Source organism: Balaenoptera ricei, chromosome 13 (genome assembly GCF_028023285.1).
Source record: "Balaenoptera ricei isolate mBalRic1 chromosome 13, mBalRic1.hap2, whole genome shotgun sequence".
Classification (NCBI taxonomy): domain Eukaryota; kingdom Metazoa; phylum Chordata; class Mammalia; order Artiodactyla; family Balaenopteridae; genus Balaenoptera; species Balaenoptera ricei.
The window spans coordinates 78,428,062-78,454,036 of NC_082651.1; the positions used below are offsets into that span (position 1 = coordinate 78,428,062).

The window sequence follows — 25,975 nt, forward strand, 5'->3', positions numbered from 1 at the left end:
GTCCCTCTGTCCTGGTACAAGACACATTCTGACCTGTGTCACCAGTTGTGTGAACCTCCATCGTCCCTGCACGATCGGAGACCCTTAGATGCAGACACTGTCTGATTCACAGAACCTGCACATAGTAGGCACCCCAGAGATATTTCAGGAATCGTGTGCTAATTAGAATTGAAGGAAGTAACCCCACCCCATGTGGGTTGTGGAGCTGGGGGTGATTCCGTGTGTCAAACCAGGGCTGCATCCTCAGATAGCTTCCTGGGCTGGCCACCCGCTTCCCTGGGCTCCGGCCCTCAGCCCCAGCCCAGCGGGTTGTGCATGGACAGCAGCACCTGAGGAAGCTCTGAGTCACCCTCTGAGCGGCGGCCTAATGCGCTCTGCAGGCCTCGTCCTTAGTAACCTGGCCTGCTTCTTGCTTTGCATTCCCCCCCTAGTTTATGGCTAAAAACATCTGTATGAAAATGGGCCCTGGCAGAGCGTGTGTGGCCACAGCCCACACCTCCCCTGGCACCTGAAGTCCTGGTCCTCTTCCGCCTGTTTACGACTGTTTGCTGTGGAAACGGCTGGCTTCGTGGCTTGGGAGGGAGCAGGTGGGAGAGCACAGGAGTTCACGCAGCCCCCAGGCCCGTTTCTCATTGGGACCCCCAAGGAGCGGAGAGTGTGGGCCAGAGCAGCCCGGGGAGGATGGGGAGCGCAGTAAAATGGGGGCTGCTTGGCCGGCACGGGGGAGCTGGATGTGAAATGGCCTCCAGATGTGGGTCTGAGAGGCCTCGAAAGTTCGAAGCTGAGCATTTAGGAGCTCCCCGTGGGGAAGCGGAGAGCCCTGGAGAAGAGGCGGCTTTGTCTGCCTCTTTGCTTACAGGCCTGGCTGTGTGGCCTCTCCCACCCATGTGCAGCCCCTGGGCCCCGCACGTTCCCCCACCGTGTCAGCTCCCCAGCAGGGGCCCCTTGCACCCCTGCGTTTGGTTCACATTTAGATGAGAAGGGCTGTTGTGAGGACCAGGTGAAAGGTTTGATGGACACGGGGGGACGCTATTTATGCTTGGTGGTCGTATCCATAGGCCAAGGGAGAGTCAGCACCTGCTAAGGGCCGAGCCCCGCTAGCAAGCGCTCTTATTCCGAGTCTGTTTTCAGATCTCTCATTCAACAAGCTCCTCTTAAGCTCCTCCTGTAGGCAGAGCATGGTACCCAGCTCTGCAGGAGACAAGGTGCAGGCCAAGAGTCCTTTTCAGAAAGGCGTTGCAGTCCATCAGGGGAGAGGAAACATACAAATTGCTTCGCGTGCTACAAGCCATAAGAAAGGAGCTGGCTGGGGGGGGGGGGCTCCTAGGAGGACAGCAGGTGAGTTTGAGCCTCGTGTGCAGATATGGGGAGGGGCATCGGCAAGCAGGGCGCAGAGTGGGCCACGGGGTGGCGATGGGGAAGATAGCGGGGGCAGAGTTTGAGCACATGAGAAGGTGTCTCCTCAAGCACACCCAGCTGACGGCTTTGTGTCTTTGGGAGGTGGTGGGAGTCCTGCTTTGTGGGCTTCCCTGAATAGCCACAGACAGGAGCTGGTGGTCAGTAGAGGACTTGGCTGATGAAAACGGGGTCTCCTTCTTTGGGCCAAGAGGCTGTTTCATTACTGACGTGGAATCACAACCCAGACATGGGCTGCTGAAGGACTCAGATCCCATCCGCAGCATCTGCTTTGAGAACTTCAACACTGCCAGTCCCTTGGGACCAGGGTGCTGACCCTAAGGTCAAGGCAAGGCCCTGCAGTTTCCTCCTTCAGGAGATGGTCAGCTGCCAGGCTCCGCCTTCCTGACTTTGGCCTTGACATTGCCAGCTCCTTCTGCTCCAAGGGGAAGGTTTTCCCTCCAAGCAAATAATCATCTGGTCTCCACAGAGCCTCCATAACCCCACAGAAAGTCACACCATTTCAGTATGGAGCTGAGCCAACCATCTGCCTGGATGGTTTTAATATTCTTCTACTCAAGATCAAGGCTCTTGCTACACAAGAACTTACCCAGTTCTTCCTTGATAGTTGGGAATCCCTACCTTGAACAGGGTGAGGCATAAGTCTTCCCCTCCCCCCTCACACCCTCGCGATGAGATCCTGTCTTCTCTGGAGTACTCCTTGTCCACAAGTTAAAGGGCTGACTTTTGTTGGGGGTGGGAGGGGATCCTTCATCCTGGCATTGGAGGGTTTAATTTTTGCTTCAAAGACTCCTTCCCAAGAGTTCCCATACAGCCTAAGAGGTTTATGCAAATTCATAAATTTTGAATTCCCCACCCCTCATCTTGTGCCAGAGTTCTTGGGCAGGTTGGCAGATCAGGCTGGACTTTGACCCAGGGCCACACGTCTAATGAGGAAAAGCTGCGTGATTCAAACAGCATCGGTGTTCTTCTACTTAATAAGCCTCCCAGCTGTGCTAATAAAAGTTCTACCGAAAGAGAAGCCACATGTGTCCTGAGCTCACTCACCCAGCACAACAGCTGTCAGGCTAGAGGAAGCCTGTTTTCTACACAGATTTCTTATTTCAAGCTAAGAATGATCTAGATCTTGATTAGCTGCTTTGGTGATCAACCCACATACTTTTGCACAACACCTCAGTTGGAATGATTAACCCTGTGGGACATTCACATCAGAGGGAGACCATGTGCTTTTCAGAACAAACCCCCCGTACCCTCAGAGAAGCGAGTGATGCTGGGGTCTGTTCCTCACGTGGAGTTCTGTGTGACTGAGATTCGGGGAGAGTTAGCACGCTGCCATGATCATTGCATGAGCCAAAGGAGCCACGGACGTCATGGGCCAGCCCTCCCCACCCTCCTTCCATTCACATATTCTTTGACAGGTACCCTTTTTCAGGTCTGGGGCTGCACTACAATTCCATGGGACCCAGGCTACAAATTAAAACTGCAAGCCTGTCCTGGACCTTTTTCTGGAATGATACCAAGGGATGATTGTCAAACAACTTGAGGACCTCAAGTGAAAGGCACCATTCCTCCTTTCTTTTCACAGACAGCCAATACTCACTTTCTGTGAGCGTTCAGTGTTTGAGCCTGGTTGACCGTATAGCATAATGGGCTCCACAATTGTATTCTCCACCATGAAAAAGAGCCTTTTATTTTCTCTCCTTTCCTTTTCAGGTTCTGCTGGTAGACAAATGCATGCCCACCCAATCCAACCATACCTCTCATGACTTTTTTTCACATCAACCATCTTCCCCCTTGTCCTTCATCTTCTTATTGCTAAGGCCTTAACTTCTCTAGTTTAGAAGGTAGCAATTGGAAATTCTCTATGAGTATATGCTCTCAGCATCCCTGGTGGCCTTCGGAAATCTCCCTTCATCCCGCATCCACACAATTCTGTCTGCAGGATGTTTGGGGTGGAAACAGGCAATGTCCCAGCAAGAGGTGGTGTGACATTTCCAAGGAGCAAGATGCCTGGCACACAATAGGAGCTCAGTAAACGTTGCTGCTGTGCGCCCTTGGACAAGGCTCCTGCCCTCTCTGGGTGCCAGTTTCACCATCAGCTCTGGCTTTTGCTAATAATGATGAGGGAGGATGAAGAAGAAGACAAAGAGGAGGAGGAGGAGAACACTAAGAAGTGTGTGAGAAAGAAGATGTAGTGCTAGAGGCCTGGGGGAAAGGAGGAAGTAGAGGGCGGACCAACCTTGAAGTGTAAGAACATGATGAAGAGAGAGATAAAGAGGTGGCTCCCATCCGTAATGCAGGGGTGGAGGAGTCCCACAGGTGCAGCGTACCAATGGGCTCCCTGAGTTCTGTGTATTTGCTGATCGGGAGGGAAAATCCCCCCCACCCCGCTTTGTCCTTCTTTTAGCCCAATAACGGATCCCCACCTCCCACCCCCAGAAATGTGAGAGGTCATGTCTCAGAGCTCTCCACTCCTGCTAGAAGAGGGATTTGTGAGATTTACGGTGTGGGAATCCAGCCTGGGAGAGCAGCAAGAGCTCAGAGATCCTCCAGGGCCGACCCTCACCCCCCTCCATGGTCAGAGCCTCAAGGTCACACCTCAAGGCAAGAGGCAGGGCCCAGACTGGACACCAAGGGTCCTGATTCCCAGGCCGGTTCCTGAGCATCTCTCCACATCCCTTCTGTCCACGAAGGACTTGTGATCAGCCCTTCCATTTGTAGAGGGCTTCCAAGCCATGCCCACGTTTACCATTTTCACTGATCCACCCTGAAGAGTGGGAAAATGAGATTCACCCCATTTTGCAGGTGAGGACACGGAGCTCAGTGCGATCATCAAGTCTTAAATTCTGCCTAGACCGGTCTTCCTGTCCTGCCGCCTCAGCGCATAGCTGACCACTTCCCCATGGCAACCTTGGCAGCGACCAGGGCCTGCTCAGCTCCTAAATTAGGTCTTGCCTCTATGGCATGGTGAAATTGATGCCTTCCTGTCATCAAGACCTAACTGATTCTTCCTAGGATCCTGGAAGTCCTCCAGCTCCAAGGAGACATTGGCTGCTGTCTTCTGGCTCTGAGCCTTGTCCCTGCCTGGAGGGTTATGGAGGAACCCAGAGCTCCATGTTCAAGCCAGTCTGACCTTGGGGAAGCAGGATGTGTCCTAGGCTCTGAATTTTGGGAATCCATTTGAGCCCAGTCAGCACTTAGTGTGCCTGACTTCTGTCTTCCAGCCTCTGTCCTGCCCCAGCTTAGGGAAATCCATTTCCCTGCTGGTCGGGGGACTTTCGAAATGGGTGCCCAGAGGTCTGGGCTTCAGCAGAGGGGCTTTCTCGTCTGGTCTGGAGATCCCAGAGGCTGTGTGGGCTGAAGGCCCTGGGACTTTGTCTCCCAAGGTGCCAGGATCTCTTTATAGTTAGGTCTTTATGAAACCCAAGTTTCTTGCAAAGATGATCCCATCTCACAATCTAATGATCATAACTTGCCCCCTTGCATCTCTCCTGTGGCTGTGCTTCATAAGGCACTTCAACTCCTCCACTGTCTCTGAGCCTCGTGACAGCCCTTTGAAATAATATGCAAGTCTCCACCGACTTGATCTTCCCTCTTCCTGAATCCTGTCTCTACCCCTTCTCCTCCACCTCCTCTACACCACGTCTCCACCTGGAAAGTGCCTCCTCGCCTCTCAGGACACAGCTAGAACCCGTTGCCATATCTCCTTTTGCCTCTAGAACCCCTGCAGGCATGAGCTGTGTCTGCCCCTCTGTGATCCCACCAGGCTCGTGCCTACCCTCTCCAAGGGCCCTTACCATGGATTGATGGACGTGTGTGGTAGCGGAGCTCCAAAGACAACCCCAAACAATTCTGCCTCTTCCTGTACGTGCCTTCTTCCGCCCCATCAAGAATCAGGGCCTATGTATTCTCTCCTTGCGTTTTGGCTGGGCCCGTGGCTGCTTTGAGGAAATGGCCTGTGCCAGGACCGGCACTTTCTGCTTCTTTCCTCTTGGGACACTTCTCTCCGGGCACTCTTTGGAATCCAGCCACCACTCCTTGAGAAGCCCAAGCTGCAGAGCTAGGCCACATGTCGTCCCTCCAGTTGACAGCCCTGCTCCACTCTCTGCTGCCGCCATGTGAGTGAGTCACCTTGGATGTCCGGGCCCCCAGAGGACTGCAGCCCCAGCCGACATCACGTGGAGCGGAAGAACTGCGGTGCTGAGCCCAGGCAACCAACACAATCATGAGAGATAATAACATAATTACTTGCGGCCACTAAGTGTTGGGTGGTTTGTTATGAATAACGGATAACTGAAACAACTTGTCTGTATGCCCTACTAGACCGTAAGCTCCTTGAGGGCAGGAGCCAGGGCAGGAGTCTTGGTCATACTTGTGTGCCCCGTACCTAGGGCAGTGGTCTAGCTCGGTGGTTAAGAGCTCAAGGGGCCTGGGGTTGATCTCTGCTCTATCCCTTACTGGTTATGTGGCTGTATCAGTCGGGGTTCAGGTAGGGCAACAGAGCCACTAAGAGTATTGTGGGCCTAAGAGATTTATTCCAAGAATTTGACCTTAAACAAATATGGGAAGGTCTGAGGAGATGGAGGTCTAGAAGGGGGGTCAGAGGTTCAGAGTCACTACTCAGTCTGCCTCAAGTGGACAAGTCAGAGCTTGCCAGGAAATCCACGATGCCAAACGTGCCCAGCCCCTAGAGTGGTGGATGGACAGGGGATGCATAATGAGGTCCAGTGAAAACTGCTGCCTCGGTCTAGCTGCCGCCTCTGCGGGCTCACTGTCAACCTTCTGGTTGAGAGCGTGGGGCCTCTCTTGATCGGGAGGATCAGAAGTCAAAGTGACAAGCTAGACGTGAAGCAGAGGAGAATTAGGACAAGCTGTGACCTGCTAGATACCTTTGCATCTGTCCAACACCATATGCAACCATGAGAGCCTTCAGAGGATAATGGCCACTGCTCCGCTTCCACCTTCTAAGTCTCCTATAACCTGGAGCCAGGTAGGGAAGGGCATTCTGGGAAGTGTAGCTCCCAGCTTAACCAATTCGACACAGCACAATCCAGCACTATGGCCTGTAGCAAATTACTTTCCTCTGAGCCTGGGTTCCTTGTCAGTAAAACAGGGAAAATAATACTTATCAAACTCAGATTATTGGAAAGATTCAATGAGAAATACATGCATAGTTGTCATGTTCTAAATTCTCAGTGCATGCTAGCTGTGTTCCTCATTATAGAAGAAGCCCATTCATGCTTGTTGGATGAATGAACTGAAACTCTCTGGAGAGGCATAAAGGGGGCAGGAAATAAGTCATGCCCCAGAAATTCGGGGTCAAGCTGGAACAGTGTGGACCTCTTGTGGGAAGCTTGAGGCCGGAATAAATCTAGAAAATGTCTGTTAGACATCATCTGGGCCATCTGACATTCAGAACCAGAGACCAGGGTTGGGAGGTCAGTCCCCCTTCACATGAACCCATCAATTCAGCTCTTCTGAGCCCAGAGGAAGGCTGCCTGGAGACCAGGACGTCCAAGAGCCAGAAATCCTGAGTTGTAGTGTAGCTCTGCCGCTATTTATAAACGTAGGTAAGTCCTTTATCTGCTGTGGGGCTCTGTCTTCCCATCTGTGCATGAAGCGGCTGGACCAGAGGGTCAGAGGGTCTTCCTATGCTGTCCTCCCACGGGGGCCACTGAAAGCAGGTGACATGCAGTTTGGAAAACTGCAGGCCACTCTAGAAGAGCCAATTATTCCACCTCACAGTCAAAATGAGACCACTGCATAGTGTGATTCAAACTAACGTCTACAATGCATCCATTGCAAATTTTAATTGTAGGGATACATCTGAAATACATGATGGAAGATCCAGAGCCCATGTTAATTACCAAGGTGGGGACGGGAAGTGACACCTTTTCATCACCTATCGTGTATCATGTGTTTGACATCCATCATTTTATCATCCTCATGATGGCCCCGCGCTGGGCATTCTCATCCCTAACTTCCAGTTGAGGAAACCGAGGCTCAGGAAGGTTGAGCAGCCCTGAGCTCTGCCCAGGCTCAAGCAGTGGGCCCATGACGACAGTGAGGTTGAACCCAGATTGGCTTCTTCCCAGAGCCTGTGCTCCCCCCACAGTACCAGGCTGCCCTCAGAGAAGTCCAAAGTTCCACCCTCAGACTGAAATGACCTTGAGTCTGCTGAAGACGGGCAACTCAAGCTTGAGCTTTACTGACCAGGCAGGAAAGAGAGCTGTTGGTCACCAGAGGTCAAGTTGTGGTGAATGTCAAGGGTGAAAATGAGGGCAGGGATGCAGAGCCAGGCTTAGCTCATCATATGGTGTCAGCTAATCCGTGAACACCAGTATTAGGGCTCCAAGGGAAGCACAGGGCTCTTCACCTTCTATCATTAGTGGCTGGAGGAAGGAGAGGGGAAAGAAGCCAGCACTGAAACTGGATCTGCAGTACCCCATGAAGTTTTTGCTCCATCATGGGAAATTTTGCAAATGTGTATATTTTTTTCCCCTTTAATTCTCCAAGGCTGCCCAGAATTTCAGAGATACTAGCCATAGTGTGTGTCCCAAAATATCTACTAACAGGGGTGGAGACCAGCTGTGGGTGTGAGGGCAGGATCTGGGGCCAGAGAGCACACGCCTTTGCAGTATTTGATGCATAGCAGAAAGTTGGTTGGGTGGCTAGGAGGGTGGGTGAAATCACAAGGCCACAGAACACCCTAGGAGAGATTCCAGAGCAGGTTTGGCAGAAGATGGGGGAATGTGAGATGCTGGTGCTCCCTTCTACATGGCAAACAGATGCCTTCGTCCAATGGCCTGCCCTGACTTGATAAGCTCATCACTCCAGTTCCACTCTTAACCCCAAAGCCCATCCTTCATGCAGCACAAGTGTGATCTCTTTATTCACCACGTAGCTCAGACCATGTGACAACTCTCCAGTAGACATGCAATATGCAATGTACGTCTTATGCTGTGGAGCGCAAGGCCCAGCCTCCACGCCCCCGCTACCACTCTGCACCTCAGTTTCTTTGCTGTAGAAACTGAACAAATCCTCCCCATGCACACCCCAGCCCACGGTAGACTCAGTAAATGCTGGATGACTGAGTGAGTGGGCAAGCAGACCTGAGCCACTGATCGGATCGTGTCTGCCCCTCAATCTTTCCTTTTTTCCAGCTTTATTGAGATATTATTGATATACAACTTATGTAAGTTTTAGGTGTACAACATGAGATTAGATACATGTATACACTGCAAAATTATTCCTACAATAAAGGTTAGTTAATGCCTCCATCCACTCACATAATTATGATTGTGTGTGTGTGGTGATAGCATTTAAAATCTACTCTCTTAACTTTCAAATATAGGATACAGTTGTTAATTACAGTCACCATGCTGTGCATTAGACCCCCAGATCTTTTTTTTAAAATTAATTAATTAATTAATTATTTTTGGCTGCGTTGGATCTTCATTGCTGCGCACAGGCTTTTCTCTAGTTGCAGCGAGCAGGGGCTACTCTTCCTTGCAGTGCGCGGGCTTCTCATGGCTGTGACTTCTCTTGTTGAGGAGCATGGGCTCTAGGCACACTGGCTTCAGTCGTTGTGGCATGCAGGCTCAGTAGTTGTGGCTTGTGGGCTCTAGAGCGCAGGCTCAGTAGTTGTGGCACACGGGCTTAGTTGCTCTGTGGCATGTGGGATCTTCCTGGACCAGGGCTCAAACCCGTGTCCCCTGCATTGGCAGACGGATTCTTAACCACTGCGCCACCAGGGAAGTCCCGACCCCCAGATCTTACTTGTATACAGCTGGGAGTTTGTACCCTTTGAACCAACATCTCCCTATTTCCACCCAGCCCCTGGCAACCACCATTCTAGTCTCTATTTCTACGAGTTCAGCTCTCTTAGATTCTGCATGTAAGTGAGAACATACCGTATTTGTGTTGTAGCATAATGCCCTCGAGGTCAGTCCATGTTGTTGCAAATGGCAGGATTTCCTTCTTTTTTTATGGCTGAATAATATTCTGTTGTGTGTATACATCACATTTTCTTTATCCATTCAGTCACTGATGAACATGTAGGTTGTTTCCATGTCTTAGCTATTGTAAATCATGCTGCAATGAACATGGAAATGCAGATATTTAAGATAGTGTTTTCATTTCCTTCAGATAAATACCCAGGAGTGGGATTGCTGGATCATATGGTAGTCGTATTTTTAATTTTTTGACCAACCTCCACACTGTTTTCCATAGTGGCTGCACCAACTTACATTCCCACCAACAGTGCAAGAGGGTTCACTTTTCTCCACATCATTGCCCACACTTACCTTCTTTTTTAAAATATTTATTTATTTGTTTGTTTGGCTGCGCCAGGTCTTAGTTGTGGCATGTGGGATCTTAGTTGAGGCACGCAGGCTCTAGTTCCCTGACCAGGGATCGAACCCAGGCCCCCTGCATTGGGAGCACGGTGTCTTAACCCCTGGACCACCAGGGAAGTCCCTTATTTCTTGATGATAGACATTTTAACAGGTGTGAGGTGATATCTCATCATGGTTTTGATTTGCATTTCCCCTTAATGATCAGTGATGTTGAGAATCTTTTCATGTGCCTGTTGACCATTTGCATGTCTTCTCTGAAAAAATAACTGACTATTCAAGTCCTTTACCCATTTTTTAATCAGGTTGTTTTTTTGCTATTATATGAGTTCCTTATATATTTTAGATATTAACTCATCAGATAGATGGTCTCCAACTATTTTCTCCCATTCTGTAGGTTGCCTTTATAATATTTTGCTGATTGTTGCTTTTGCTGTGTAGAAGCCCCTCTATCTTTTCCAATCCCCTTCTTCTGAGCAAAGAGACCTCACTTTGGAGAAACCCAATTTTCTACTTTTCTCCGACTAGCTTTGACCAAATTCCCACTCCCTCCTCCTAGCATCTAGAAGAAGTTCTTAAAGGGACTTGTTCAGCCCAAACTCCATCCTGATGCAATGATTGTTGGAGCCCTGGTGAGGGAAAGTGACTTCGCCAATGTGAGACAGAGCGGGGCCTGGCACCAGCTGCCTCCCGGGCTGCAGGGCCTGGGCTCTGGACTCCGCCGGGCCAGATGGGGTGCAGTCCAGCCTCTGTGTGCCCTGGTCACTCCACAACTGGCTCTTGGCTCAACCTGAACCCCTGCTGCCTCCGGCGGGGTGGGGTCTGAGAACATCTTGAGTCAGCCCCGAGGGGGATGGCCTCACTGATCTAGGAGTGAGGGAAGCAGGGCGGAAGCTGAGGAGGAAGATACAGAGGGGAGGACATCTAAGTTCACTGTGAGGTGGGAGAGCAAGATGCTTCCAGAGGGAACATTTCACAGTTAATAGAAGAGAGGGTGCCGGGGTGAGGAAGGGAGGTGCAGTGACCTGACAGAAGCCTGCAGGTAGCGTCACCCTTTACAGTCCACACAGGAGGGAGGGGAAGCAGGGGCAAGTTTTCCAATCTCAGCTCTGACTCTGCCAACTAGTAACCCTGAGATCTTGGCCAAGTCACTTAACCCCTCTAAACGTGTTTCCTCACCTGTAAAATAGGGAGAGCAGCAGTACCTCTCTGCAGTAGACTCCTACTTGGAGGCCCCCAATGCAGCATGCTACTACCCTGGTGAAGTCCCCTTCCATCCTGTCTCTGGGGGTGGCTCTGTGACAAGCTGTGGCCAAAGGGACATTAGCAAGGGTGAGTCAAGTGGGGGTCTGGTGAGCACTTGCCTGTCGGAGCTTGTCCTCTTAGAACATCACAGAACCCAACCACCACGCTGAGGAAGGCCAGGCAGGCACGTGGAGAGGCACATGGAGGAGAATAAAGCCATGGCCAAGAGCCCCGCTGAGCTCCCAGCCAGCGGCCAGCGCCACCTGCCAGCCACGTGACTGAGGCCACTGTGAACCTTCCAGGGGGCCAGAGCCCCGGTCAGTACCACGTGAAGCAGAAGAGATGCCTGGGCAACCCACAGAATCGTGAGAGACGATACATGGTTGTTATTGTAAGTCTCTAGGGCTTTGGAGGTTTGTTATACAGCAGTAGAAAACCCAAGCACGGTCCCACGGAGCTCGAGGGAGGATTCAGAAGGATAATTCATGTAAGATGCACAGCACAGTGCCTGGGGTGAAGCAGGCACTCCGTAAGTGGAGCGATTGTTTGTACTGTGGCCATTTATAATCAGCAAGCCATAGAATACTGGCCCTATCACTATCCACACACACATACTGATAAGTAACAGGCAGTTTGCAAAGCACTTTCTCATACTTTATGACAACATAAACCCCACAAGGACCAAGGGCCATGCCCAAGATGACTCAGCGCCTACATGGCTGGGCTGGATCCAGACTCACACGTCCATGTTCCAAGTATCATGCCACATAACCCCAAACACTTGCTCACGTACAGCGATGACTGGTCTTGGGAAGAAATGCAATGGCGCAGAGACTTAGTGGGCCCCTAGAAAAAGCTGACTTGGAATCCTGTCCTCACCGTGTGTTCGTAAGCAAAATACTTGGAGCAAGTCTTAGGTTCCACATCTGAGAAGCGGAGGTAGTGCCCGGGGCCCGGCTTCCTTCCAGCATGGAGGGCCGTGAGAGTCAAGTCAAAGTATGTGTAAAAAGGGGAATGGGTTTTTAGCAGTTTTCCGCGGAGTTCTTTGACAGGGTCTGGCCTCTTCCCATCCCTACAGTGGGCATGTGCCCCGCACGGAATAACGAGGGGCGCGCAGCAGGCCTGCATCGTCAGGCGCGTCACATGGTGTCCAGGTACCTCTGACCCCCGCTGATGACTGGGGAAAGGGTGACATGGGCCTCCTCGCTGACCAGCCTGCTTCTGGCCCCGGGCTTGTGTGGGAGGAGGGATGAGCAGAAGCTGCCCTTTGTTCGGCCTGACATCACCCCCATTTGGACATTCTCAGCCCCCCTCGCGGCTCCTACCCCCTGACCTTCTTTTCATCCAGCCAAGAAAGATGACGCACTGGCCCAGCTGCTCCCACCCTTGATATTTGCCTTCCCGTCTCAACAGGAAGATTGTGGGGATGTTTCCTGAAAAGTGAATGGGGAGCATGTGGCTTGGTTGAATGACAGTCTCCTGCGGTGGAAAAGCTGATGACATCTCAGGCCTCAGGGTGTCTGAATAAAGACAGGAAGGGACCAAATGAGCAAACCATGTGTTATCTGGGAAAGAGCATCTCAGCAGCAGGAACCGCAGGGCGAAGAATCTTGATAAGCATACTTCATCCAGCTTCCCGCAGGTCTCTTCATCTCACACAGCCAGAGGACAGTCATCCAACCCAAGAAATGAACATTGATACAAGAATATTAACTGATTTATAGAGCATATTCAAGTTTGCCAGGATCCAATCTGGGATCCCCCCTTTGTAATTTAGTTACCATGTCTCCTGAGTAGAATCACGGGCCGGCCTCAAGGCAGCCGCCCCCAGTCCTGTGGATCCTCAGGAAACGGGAAGGCGTCTCCACAGCAGGGGCAGGTGGGGAAGAGCCGGCTCCTTGCAGGCCTCTCTCCTCCTCAGATGACCTCCTGCCTCCTCAGAGCCCCGTGTGGCCGGCCTCTGGCTGCGCGCTCATCCGCCCCTGTCGCGCGCGCTCACCCTCCGGCGACCTGTCCCCTTCCTCGCCCACTCCCTGCCCACACGGGGACCAACCGGGAAACTGAGTCCGCTGCTTGGTCTCCCCTGCAAGTGCTGGTCACCAGTGGTGACTTCCAGTTGGAGTTGAGATCTTGTAGAATAAAGAGGTGAAGAGAACACGGGTCCTTCCTCCAGCCTGCCGTGGGATGGAAAATTCCCCTTGGGGGCTGCGGTCCTTTGTCATTTTACAGCAGTTTCTGAAGCTGCAGTGCCAGCTACCGTGTGCAACACCGACGTAGCCCCGTGCAGTGGACAGAGTGGCCACAGGGCTGGTGCCCCTGTTCACCCACCACGTGTGGGGCCCCTCCAGCCCTGCCTGCGCCCAGACTTGGGCACCAGTTTCAGGCCTGCGTCTTGGACAGGATGCCCTCTCTTACTGACCCTCTTCAATTCTGTCTGGTTGGCTTCACACCTGGAAAGTGGCACCTCATAAACAGTAGTTTGTTTTTGTTTTGCAAAGAAGGAAAGCTCGTGTGTGGGCAGGAGGGGCAAAGAATAAAGCTTCCTTATCTTTGCTCCCTCCTTAGTCCAGGGCCCGCAGGCAGTGAGTAGGCAGTAAATATTTACTAAACTAAATCACCTCATAAATCATACAGAACATCTAAGACCAAGGGCTCATTTTACTAATGAGGACGCGGGAGCCTAGGGGGGGGACGCCCTCCGTGTGAGGCCTGAGAAGGGTGGACGCACTGGCCCCTCGTTACAATCACCTGGGAGGCTTGATGGCACCCACCGCTCAGCCTGCACACCTACCAATTGAATCAGAATCCCTGGGTGGGACCGACCGAGCGCAGGTGTGAAAGCTCCGCAGGTGATCCCAGGTGACCTGGTTGGAGAGCCCTGGCCTCAGGGAGGTGGAGGCAGAGCCTACGCCCCAGGAACCAGGCCAGAGAGGGCGCTGTCCGTGCCCCTGCTGGCTCTCCGCGAGCAGAGGTGCTGCGCAGTCAGCAAAGGGCGCCAAGGGAGAGTTTGCAGAGGGGCATCTTCGTGGGGGGGGGAAGTGGAGTCGGGGGGAGGGCGCTGGGCATCTCAACGCATCTCGTGTCTACCTGGCCCTGCCGAGGAACAGGCACTTTGGCCGGAAGGCCCAGGACAGGTCGAGGGGCAGCAGTGCGGCCCGAGGCGGCCCTGAGCCCAGACCTAGAGAGAAAGGGCTGAGCTCAGAGCCCCACTGCCACGAGGGAGCCGGGACCGGACGGGACCCCTGCTCTCCGCGCCCAGCTTTCTCCAGACGCCTGTGCCTTCTTGTCAGCAGCAAGGGAGCTGAAACAAGTGTGGATTCTAAAATCTCTTGAGGAAGCAATTTCTTTTAACGTTTTTACTCCAGGTGCACACTTTGGAGAGACTAGGACGAGGCAGGCTCGCGTATCCATCAGGAGACACAGGACCACCGGCTCCGGGCTCTGCTCAGCCGTTCTCCACCCACTCCTCAGCCCCAGACGGCACACCACTGTATCGTGTTCTCTAAAGGATAAGACCGCTTTAAAATCATAATCACAGTACCATTTCACACCCAAAAAATAATTCCTTAATATCATTAAATATCCATTTAGTGTAACTGACTGTCTCATAGTTTATTTTTATGGTTTATTTACTCAAAGGAGAATCCAACAAGATTTACCCATTGCATTTGATTAATGTGACTGAAGTCATTTTTAGTCTATAGTTTCATCATTTATAAGCTGGAATACTTCTATAGAGAGAAACTTTCCTTCAACTATTTAGCTTGAGGTACAGTTCATATAGGAAAGGAAGGTTAAATGCTAAATTCTTTCCATCTAGATACCACTTTTCAGAGTAATGAATTGGTTATCTAGCATCTTCCAAATGTATCAATGTGTGTTTTTACTTATTTATTTTGACTATCATTAACTCTGGGCTTTTACCACACTTGACGTCTTTCCCTGTTTCAGTTATCGTTCCTACTAATGCTCAAGCTGCCCGTCTTCGGTCAGTGGGAGCTTGTTTAACTTGGCTCCTGAGTCTGTCTGTCCTGACCTCAAAAGTCTTTGGTTTTTGTTGTTGCTGTTGTTTTTAATTTTATTGACATATAGTTGATTTACAATGTTGTGTTAATTTCTGCTGTACAGCAAAAGTGACTCAGTTATACATATATATATTCTTTTTCATATTCTTTTCCATTACAGTTTATCACAGGATATTGAATATAGTTCCCTGTGCTATACAGTAGGACCTTGTTTATCCATCCCACATATAATAGTTTGCCTCTGCTAATCCCAAACTCCCAATCCATCCCTCCCCCACCCCTTGGCAACCACAGGTCTGTTCTCTATATCTGTGAGTCTGTTTCTGTTTCATAGATAGGTTCATTTGTGTCATATTTTAGATTCCACATGTAAGTGATATCGTATGGTATTTGTCTTTCTCTTTCTGACTTACTTCACTTAGTATGATAATCCCTAGGTCTATCCATGTTGCTGCAAATGGGATTATTTCATTCTTTTTTATGGCTGACTAATACTCCATTGTATATATATACCACATCTTCTTTTTTTTTTAACATCTTTATTGGAGTATAATTGCTTTACAATGGTGTGTTAGTTTCTGCTTTATAACAAAGTGAATCAGCTATACATATACATATGTTCCCATATCTCTTCCCTCTTGCATCTCCCTCCCTCCCGCCCTCCCTATCCCACACCTCTAGGTGGTCACAAAGCACCGAGCTGATCTCCCTGTGCTATGCAGTTGCTTCCCACTAGCTATCTATTTTACATTTGGTAGTGTATATATGTCCATGCCACTCTCTCTGTCACATCTTACCCTTCCCCCTCCCCATATCCTCAAGTCCATTCTCTAGTAGGTCTGTGTCTTTATTCCCGTCTTGCCACTAGGTTCTTCATGACCTTTTTTTTTTTTTCCTTAGATTCCATATATATGTGTTAGCATACTGTATTTGTTTTTCTCTTTCTGACTTACTTCACTCTGTATGACAGACTCTAACTCCATCCACCTCACTACAAATAACTCCATTTTGTTTCTTTTTATGGCTGAGTAATATTCCATTGTATATATGTGCCACATCTTCTTTATCCATTCATCCGATGATGGACACTTAGGTTGCTTCCATGTCCTGGCTATTGTAAATAGAGCTGCAATGAACATTTTGGTACATGGCTCTTTTTGAATTATGGTTTTCTCATGGTATATGCCCAGTAGTAGGATTGCTGGGTCCTATGGTAGTTCTATTTTTAGTTTTTTAAGGAACCTCCATACTGTTTTCCATAGTGGCTGTATCAATTTACATTCCCACCAACAGTGCAAGAGTGTCCCCTTTTCTCCACACCCTCTCCAGCATTTATTGTTTCTAGATTTTTTGATGATGGCCATTCTGACTGGTGTGAGATGATATCTCATTGTAGTTTTGATTTGCATTTCTCTAATGATTAATGATGTTGAGCATTCTTTCATGTGTTTGTTTGCAATCTGTATATCTTCTTTGGAGAAATGTCTATTTAGGTCTTCTGCCCATTTTTGGATTGGGTTGTTTGTTTTTTTGTTATTGAGCTGCATGAGCTGCTTGTAAATCTTAGAGATTAATCCTTTGTCAGTTGCTTCATTTGCAAATATTTTCTCCCATTCTGAGGCACATCTTCTTTATCCATTCCTCTGTCAATGGACATTTAGGTTGTTTCCATGTCTTGGCTATTGTGAATAGTGCTGCCATGAACATTGGGGTGCATGTGTCTTTTCAAAGTATGGTTTTCTCCAGATATATGCCCAGGAATGGAATTGCTGGATCATGTGGTAGCTCTATTTTTAGCTTTTTGAGAAACCTCCATACTGTTTTCTATAGTGGCTGCACCAATATACATTCCCAACAACAGTGTGGGAGGGTTCCCTTTTCTCCACATTCCCTCCAGCATTTGTTACTTGTAGACTTTTTGATGATGGCCCTTCTGACTGGTGTGAGGTGGTACCTCACTGTGGTTTTGATTTGCACTTCTCTAATAATTAGCGATGCCGAGCATCTTTTCATGTGCCTACTGGCCATCTGTCTGTCTTCTTTGGAGAAATGTCTATTTAGGTTTTCTGCCCATTTTTCGATTGGGTTGTTTGTTTTTTTGTTATTGAGTTGTATGAGCTGTTTGTATATTTGGAAATTAAGCCCTAATTGCTGACCTCAGAGGTCTTTGAAAGCTTCCTTGCTTTCTGGTATTTCAAGATGTCCAGGCTTACCTTCTACCTGTCCTGGGCCATTTGTCCAAGAACCTCTGGCTCCTTTTTAATGGAAAATGATTTTCCATTATCTGGGCACTAGGCTGTTCATTGCTATTGGTTGGCCATTATTTCTAACATTTTTAATGGACAGGACTACCAAGTAGCTCTTGTTTTTTTTTTTTTTTTTTAAGACAGAATACATCATAAATTCATACTGATTATTTTCAGTTCAAATTTAGGATTATGGGGATTTTTTTTAACTTTAAAAATTCTATACTTATATATCTTTTACACTGAAGATCTTGGTCCTAGCAACATTATCATAATTACTTACATGCCTAATCTTACAATAAATGCAATAATTTCAGAAAATAAACTTGTATCATTACTAACAATATGATGACAAAAACAATTTAAGATTTTTTTTGAAGTTCTTTCTGCCTTGAGAATATATACTGTTAAGGATATACATTATAATTACCTGAAAAAATTTCTCTGTGTAATTATTCCCCAGATTTGATATGTTAGGGTCATTTGCTTCATTTTCCTTTTGATTTTTGTCTTTTCTTCTTTTGATTTTTAGAAATTGCCTTTACTTTTTCATTTAAATTTCTTTTACTTTTTAATTTTTAAATTTTTTTTGGCCATGCCATATGGCTTACAGGATCTTAGTTCCCCAAACGGGGATTGAACCTGGGCCACCGCAGTGAAAGTGCTGAGTCCTAACCACTGGACTGCCAGGGAATTCCCTCATTTAATTTTATAATTATGTAAAACATTAACTTGGTTCCAAAGTCAAGCATATAGCATAAAATAAGATATATAAAAGAAGTCTAGTTCCTATCCTAGTCTCATCCATCATGTTCCCTCCCTCCCCCATATGTTACAATTTTACTTTTATAACTTATATTTTTAAATTATGTTTAATGAATTAGCTTTTAAATTAAGCATATGTGTGTGTATCTGTATGGCCTCACCTTCTTCAATAAAAGCATAACTATACACATTGTTCTCCATTTTTTCTTTTTTCACTTAACATAATATATTCGAGAAATGTCCTATATCAGTGTCTGGAGGTGTCCATCGTGCCTCTGTACAGCTGCACAGAACTCAATCATATAATTATACCAAAGAGTATTCAGTCATTCCCTACCATGGACATTTAGGTTGTTGCCAGTATTTTATTCTTACCAACAGAACTACAATGAAGAGCTTTGTGCACGCATCTTACAATTTTTTTTGGCCAGTGTATTTTGGGGGATAGATCTCTGAAAGTGGGATTGTGGGCCAAAGGTAAGTGCATAAGAATTATGTTAGGTATTGGCAAATTCTCCTCCACAGGTGTAGCTGGGGGAGGTGAGATTAGTTGAACAAGGCTTCTTAAGGATGCACATTTCGAGCCAAGTTTCTACTTTTAACAGTTCAGTTGCTAATATATTTTGGTAAATCATATCATCAATCAAAAATTATTTGATTCTTGTAAAAAAAAAAAAAAAGCTATTTCCCAGAGGTAGATGGGTTTGCATTTCAAATTTTTGTTTTTGTTATGTTAAATTTGTAAATTTCTGCACCCAGCTTGAGTTTAGTACAGGATGCTTTCTGAATGACTTCCAAGGAATCACCGTTTAGAATTTATTGTGCAAAAGGAATTGGTGAGATGCTGGGCTAAATACTGTTCGGGATAAGAGAAATATGAGGCATTCTTATCTTGGCTTTCCAGAAGCTTATACTCCAGGTGAGGTGATAAGACTGAAAAATAACTATAACGTGAGATAGTATGTAATACGGTCAAGCGAGAGTTGCAGAGATATTTCACCACGACAGGAGGACATTTCAAGCTAGACTGATGAGGAAACAGTTCAGAGAAAAAGTGGGATTTGACAGAATTTGGGCTCTGAAGGAAGCACCTTTATGAGCAAAGGTGGGAAGGAGCAGGGGGCACGTGAGTTTTAGGCAGCCAGTTGCATTGGGGTGAAAAGGTCCACACCTGGGGACAATCCTGGGCCCGAGGATAGGGTGGATTGGGAAGAACTGGGATAGGTCAAGTCTGGGCTGCCTGACATCAGCAGGAAGCCACTGGGGGTGGTGAGAAGCAGGGTTCCATGATTAAACTGGGGTTGTGGGGAGATCAACTGGGTCCCGTGGATAGAGATCGGCGTCAATCTCCTGGAGCAGGGAGAACTGGTAGGTAGTGCCGACTTGCCAGGTCTAATGCAGTGGGAAGGAGGAGCTGCCCCTGAGGAGGAAGGCACAGGTGGGGGTGACGGCTTGACTGTCAGGACAGGTGAGGGAGGGATGAGTGACACTGTGAGATTCTGTGCCTGCAGTGCTGGAAGAAAGAGGGCTGCATCAGCCAACAGGGAGAGACATGGGAGCTGCAGTATTTGTACTTCAACAGATTTCCCACAGGAAGAAAAATGCTGTCCATACTGTCTTGCTTAAGTCGGGTGATCTGGGTAGAGGTAATGATTAAAGTATTCAGATGGACCAGTTGTTGATGAGGTTGTCTGTGTACAGCTCTGGAGAACCTTGGATTCCCAAATATCCCCTGGTGTTGATGGGAGGAGGCAGCCAAGCTCCTTTGTTTCTCACTGCACAGGGTCAGGGACTCTCTCTGCAAGCTGTGCTGATTTGCTCCAGACTCCACTGGGAGGTTTGGGAAGTTTCATAGTCGAGGTGGACATCTGGCCACCCAGCGTCATTTTACCCTGTTCTCAACAGCAGCCCTCTGAAAGTTCATCCCTCCCCAGCACTTGGTCCCTGTGGTCCAGGGGAACAGACTCCAGCCCTGGCTCCAGGGGGTGGTGAGTAACCCAGGGACTCAAGCCACCTAGTTATTTCCAGGCAAGTAAGTGGTTCAGGAATGAGCATTGCAACCCACTTTAGGATTTGTGTTAAGCCACTGGGGAAGCAGTCTCTCTGGCTCTTTCCCACCGGGTTTGAACCTGAGAGGATGTAGGGCTGAAGTGACTGCAGGCCTCAAGTCACCATGTGGATCCTGGGAATCAAGTCAACACAGTCAGGAGAGCGCAAGTTGTCTTTTAGGTATTTACTTTAAAAACATTTTGGCATGAAGAGTGCATCGTATGAGTGTAGGTTAGACTCTGTTACATCCTAGGGCTTACTAGGTGGCATTTGAAGTACCTCATTGAAAACCCACCCTTTGCAGGGAGCTGCTGAAGCCCTTTACATAATTTATCAGTGAAATGAGTGATGTGGAAGCACATGGGTGACTAGAAAGACTCTGCTCTACTCTCCCCTTTGCCTGAACAGAATATAGAAATCCCACCAGCCCCATGGCCCAGTCCTGGAAACCCGCTCTTCTGGTCCCTCATGCCCCCTTCCCAGAGAATGACATTGGGGGCTCCCCTCAGAGTGGATCTTTCAAGCAAATGCTTGTTGGAGAACCCAAAGACAGAATGGGGCACTGCAGAGCTTAGGTTCTGTAGGGGAGGAAAATCATTTTCCCTCTACCCTTCTGAGTTCTTGGCTGAGACTCCTGTAATATCAGCCAGATTAACAAGAGGAGAACAATCAAAAATTCATTAGCATGTATCCCTCATGTATTCATGGAGATACCCAGGGAAAAATGAGTAACTCTTCGAGGTGGCTTAGAATCCAGGCTGAAATACCATCTTAATGGAAAAAGGGGAGGAAGAAAGTAGCCCTCTTAGGGGATAGTGAATGTTTTTTTTTAGGAAAGATGAATGGACCCTTGGAATAGATGGGGGAGGGGCGTATGGCCTTTTGTGACAAGGTGTGTGGGTGTGAAGTCTCCTTTCCTGTGACAAGAGTCAATCCCCTCCGGTTGATGAAACTCCCAGGGAGGGGATTTATGGCAGTTGAGTTCCTTTTGGAGGATCTGTCTTCAGGCAGGAGAGGAGAGTTCAGAGACAGCCCTTCCCTGCATTTGCTGTTTCTCAAGTGCCTACAGCTGAAAATAATCAATATTCCAAAGTGGTATATTTGGGGTGACATGTCCTGAACTCCTATACTCATATTTTGGGGTGGCATATTCTGCTACCCCTCAGTCCCATGATTTTTGCACGTGTCTGTTTGCTAAGTGTGTTTTCATGCATTTGTCAAGCTTTGGTCCAAGAATTGCTTTCCTAGTTCTGTATTCCCTGACAATGGGGGAGGGCGTGCATAGAGCCCCGTTTACCTCTTGCAGCTAGTGGTGCGGATATTTCCCATGAGACCCCCTCCCTTGTGGAATGACCACACTGTCCTCAGGCTGAACCGAGATGGAGGAAAATCAAGTTCTGATGACATTCGCTGAACCCTGAATTCAGCTGCGGCCCCTGCACTTTTTCAGTGATGAAGGCGGTATATTCCCTTTTTGCTCTGGCATTATGTTTTAAACATCTGTGAAAGAGAGTCCTAACTGGTCAGCTCTTCCTCAATACCACATGTTATAATACAATAACAATATAGCCTCCAGCCATTCCTGCAAAAACAGAAACCCAACACACATGTAAACTATTGAATTCACTCCATTTTATTCTGGGATGTATACTACAGAGAACACAACTCACAAACATACCAGGACATAAAAAACTAAGGCCATTCTGTGAGTTATTTTTAAAACGTAGTGTTTTTGCACATGATCTTTTAAAAAATGAATTACCAGACCCAAGATTCTCTTCTGAAATAAGAATTTAAGGTCAGCACAAGACAACTTTAGGGCCATGCCTAATCTGAAGCTCATCATGTGACAAGAGCATTTCTGCAACATAAACAATAGCCCTGAGGCAACCGCTACCTCCACATAAAGCTCTCTTTCCCAGATGTCATCACAAAGTAGTATTGACCACAGTGACCAGTGTTTTAGAAACCATTTTTCTCCCAGTGAATAGCAAAAAGAGACTTTTACCTAAGAGACACATTGAAGAATTCTTGGAACAAGAAAGGGACCCGTAACTAAGGCACTGAAAGCACATTATTTATATAAAGAAATGTAAACAATTTAATACCAACAGGCTCCCTCCATTAGTCTCTGTTATAAAAGTGCACAAGGGCAGCGTGGTCAGGCCAGAGCTTGAAGTCCGGGTGAGATGGGAACGTCTCCCCTCCTGGCGAGTACAGTCTCAGCTGCTGATGGACGACATCTGACGTGGGGCTATGGACATAACTAATTTCAAAGTGACTCAAGTGGAAGCTGGGATTTCTCCCCGTCTGTGTTTTAGTAGCCTAACAAACAAGAATTTTATTAAGAGCTTTAAATTATGGGCTCTGACATTTATTTTTCTTTTAGTCTTTTACCATGTTCTTCTACTGAATTTTACAATGACTTTGGCTTGTTTCATCAAAGAGGCCTGGTGGGAAAACTTGTGACCTAATCAGTGCCCTTCCTTGCAGGTTCCTATTTTAAGTATAATGGTTCATGTTCCATGTAAACCACACTTGCTTTATTTAAATCTTGTCTGAATGGTAAAGATGTAACAAATGGACATACAGCACTGCAAACATTTCAAACTCCACTGAGTTTCCTATGGATGGACTGGTGAGAGTCCAGATGCCGCCAGACGGGCGGCTGCGGAGTCCAGAGCGAGACTGGGAGGTGGGAAGGGGTCACAGCTGAGGCCAAGCGCAGTACCGGAGCTGCATTAACCTCTACCTGACACTATCAATTTTAGAGTCCAAATCATGGACAGTGTATTTCTTTAAATAAGAGAAGAAAAAGTTGTGTAGGAAAACACAAATGATTACAATTTTAAAAGAAGCCTTATTGCAAACAAAACAAAACAAACAAACCAAAAAAACCACACCAGAGACCAAAAAAGGCAACATTTTTCTTTTTGAAGTTATTTCTAATTCTTAGAAGTACAATGTCTCAGTTTCAGTGCTTATGAATTCGGGGTACTAAAAAAGAGTTTGAGTTTTATCTTAAACATGTTTTTTACGATCAAAAGAAAACATGTTTTAAAAAGGAAGAGTTCCCTTTTTACAGGTTTCAAAGGGTTCAAGAGGACTCGCCATTAAAGCCAGACCCCGAACCAAGGAGCCGTGAGCAGTTAGTTGGAGGAAGGGCAGCCGCGCTACATTACAAACACCTGTGGAGTAGAAAACTCAGCGTTTCTCTCTGACCCAGGACAAAAGCAATCCTGATTGTTAAACTACTTCTTATTTCCAAATATAACCAGAAGCCTGAGAGAGACCTAAATTAGAAACCTCTTTTATTAAGGGGGGGGAAAAAAAGGGTTAAAAAAATAACCACCTTAGAAACCAAGGAAGCTGGGTCTGGAGCAGATGTGCCTGATAACTAATTAGTAGCCCCGCAGGATTAAAAACAGCCTTGGGGGAGTAGTTAAATACAGGCTGGGCTTTTCAGCAGAGGCACTAGTTAGTTCTCTTCCAGTGGAAACGGTATGCCAACAGAGTGATGCGGTGGCTTTCTGAAAGCGGAAGAGTCTGCTGGGTAAGTCTAGCTCACAGCGTGCGTGCCTGTCAGGGCGATGCCGGTGTCCACTGCCGGCGGAAGTCACCGTCCAGCACAAAGGAGATGTACGGCCAAGAGTACACAAAGCTAGAAACAGTGTTTGAGGCTGGTTCAAGGCAGGAATGAGCGGACAGGTTTTTTAACAGTAAAGACTTTTAAATGCCCCACATTTTCTGCTGCTCTGACCGGCATTCCCATTAGGACCAAAAAAAAGAAGAAAAGTAGCTGCAGGGCTCCAGTGGAGTGGAAACAATGGCCACATATTTCTTTTTTGCCTCAGAAGCAGATTGGTGCTGTTGACTTGCTGAATTTTCCATTGACTCCAAATGACAGGAATATTTAGGTGAACAATTGGTCAAAAGTGGGTTTTACTAATGAAAGAGGAAACCTGGGACTAAGAAAGAGAGAGAGAGAGATCCCTCACTATCATTAAAAAAGGATTCATTTTTGTGTGACCGTTTTGGTTTTAAGAATAAAACTTGTCAAGGCTACAGGGATTGAATAATTTAGGTTAAACCATTACGGCCCTGTCTGCAAGTGCTGCTGTTGATTTAGTGGCAGAAGTTAAGACACCCACGCACATGTAGAAAATACAATAACCTTCCTTTTTGTGGCAGGTTTTAAAGAAATATTTCAACCAAGACACAACTTCAAAAGAGAGTTTCTGATGGCAATAAGAGAACATTCTTCTACACTTTCCTTTAAAAAGGTAAGTGACTTGATGTATACCGTTTATAATGCAGAAAAGCTACACCTGCTAACAAGGTGTAAAGAAACCAGCACTAAACATGCAAGGTTACACAGAAGTGAAGAACTAAACTGTATGAATTCCTAGCTTTAAAAATTCAAACTAAGGTTTCTGAGTGGAGAGCCTGCGGTTGCTCCCTGAGACTTGTCCAGCTCTTATTTTCCACGTGAGAAAAGGGCACCGGTGGTCTTCTGACGTCTAGGTCTGTGCACAGCTAAATGCCAAGATTTCATGAGTAATGAAGGGCTTCCTATTAAAATGTTTGTTCAGCTTAAGGACGAGGGGTTTCTGTTTTCTGGTCTTAAGGAAGGATGCAAGGGTTTGATTGGCATAGAAAGGAGTGCGGGGACAGGGCCAAGAGGGAGCCAGGAGGAAGGGCCCTCACCTCCACGGTCAAGTGCCAGCACTTGATCTGGGCCAGTGCTCAGGAGCCCCAGGTCTGCCTCCTGTCTGGGGAGTTGCTTAGGAAGCAGGATTGGACCTTTAAGAAGATCTTGTGTGTACCTTGTCTGCTAACAGCCTGATGATTGTTTACTAATACTCTGGCCCAAGTTATTTCACAGCGATCGCTCCCTGCTACACAGTGTTGAAATTACATTCAGAGATATAAAAAAAAAAAAAAAATCGTGTGTGTAGCAATATTTTCCCACAAAACTAAGTGCAAAATATCTTTAACAAATAATGACGATAGTAAGAAATATTTGACATAGTCATGCAAAAACGCATCTCAGTTTACAAAAGCTTAGAACATTTCCAAAATATCCCCTAGGTTTTTACACTGTGAATCTTACAATCTTACTCCTTTTTCTTTGCATTTAAATGTGGCTGTCTGTGTAAAAAACGGTAACATGCAAGTTCAATGATCTCCAGTCCACCAAATATTCTCTCCTGCAGCACGAAGATGACAATGATGATTATAAAATACCACCGAACAAGACTGTAAAGATAGATGAGCAGGCACATTGCAGGGCTGAACAGGGTCCAGTACAGTATGGACAGCAATTTGACCACAAGGACCCTGAGCTCAGACTTGCAAGGTGGAATGACAGTCTGCCCCGTAAAGTAAAAATTCTTCTTCCCTTGATAGAAGGAGTGCAGCCTCTCCTCTTTCTCTTCCCACCGCTTGCGGCACCAGAACTGGAGGTCCTCCTGGGATGTGGGGAGGGTGTCCACTGGGTATCGGTGGACGTGGAAGTGGATCTCCTTCGGAAAGTCTCCGAGGAGGAGGTGCCGCTCTGTCTGGGGAATGTTGTGAGGGTATGCCACCGTGATGTCATGGACAGCATCCAGGTTCTTACCTAGGTTTTGGAAAAGATAAAAATACAGATGGAGTAAAGATCAATTCAGACAGCAATGCTGATTCACAAAATCAGGACCAAGTGAACCAAGGTGAACAAACAAGGGCTGTAAATACTCGTGTTCCTATGCTCTTGGGTCAACATTTACCAGTCATTTTTAGTTTTTTATCTGCTTGCTAATTACCACAAAGACCTTTAGAAAGAAATTACCTTCATTTGTGGAAACGGTGATCTGCCATTCTAGAACTAAACGAA

General features: G+C 47.4%; 1 protein-coding gene and 1 long non-coding RNA gene across 3 annotated transcripts in view; one reads left to right on the forward strand and one right to left on the reverse strand.

The window, feature by feature from the left end:
- LOC132377411 (uncharacterized) overlaps nucleotides 1-24,378 on the forward strand; it is a 39,486-nt gene extending 15,108 nt beyond the window's left edge. The window contains exon 3 of the long non-coding RNA XR_009506628.1: nucleotides 24,292-24,378. This is a non-coding gene — a long non-coding RNA (uncharacterized LOC132377411). The remainder of the gene's footprint in view (nucleotides 1-24,291) is intronic.
- LCLAT1 (lysocardiolipin acyltransferase 1) overlaps nucleotides 21,711-25,975 on the reverse strand; it is a 204,780-nt gene continuing 200,515 nt past the window's right edge. For both annotated transcript variants that reach the window (XM_059943653.1, XM_059943652.1), the window contains one exon: nucleotides 21,711-25,720. In XM_059943653.1, the coding sequence (XP_059799636.1) occupies nucleotides 25,218-25,720 (503 nt within the window). In that variant the 3' untranslated portion in view covers nucleotides 21,711-25,217. The remainder of the gene's footprint in view (nucleotides 25,721-25,975) is intronic.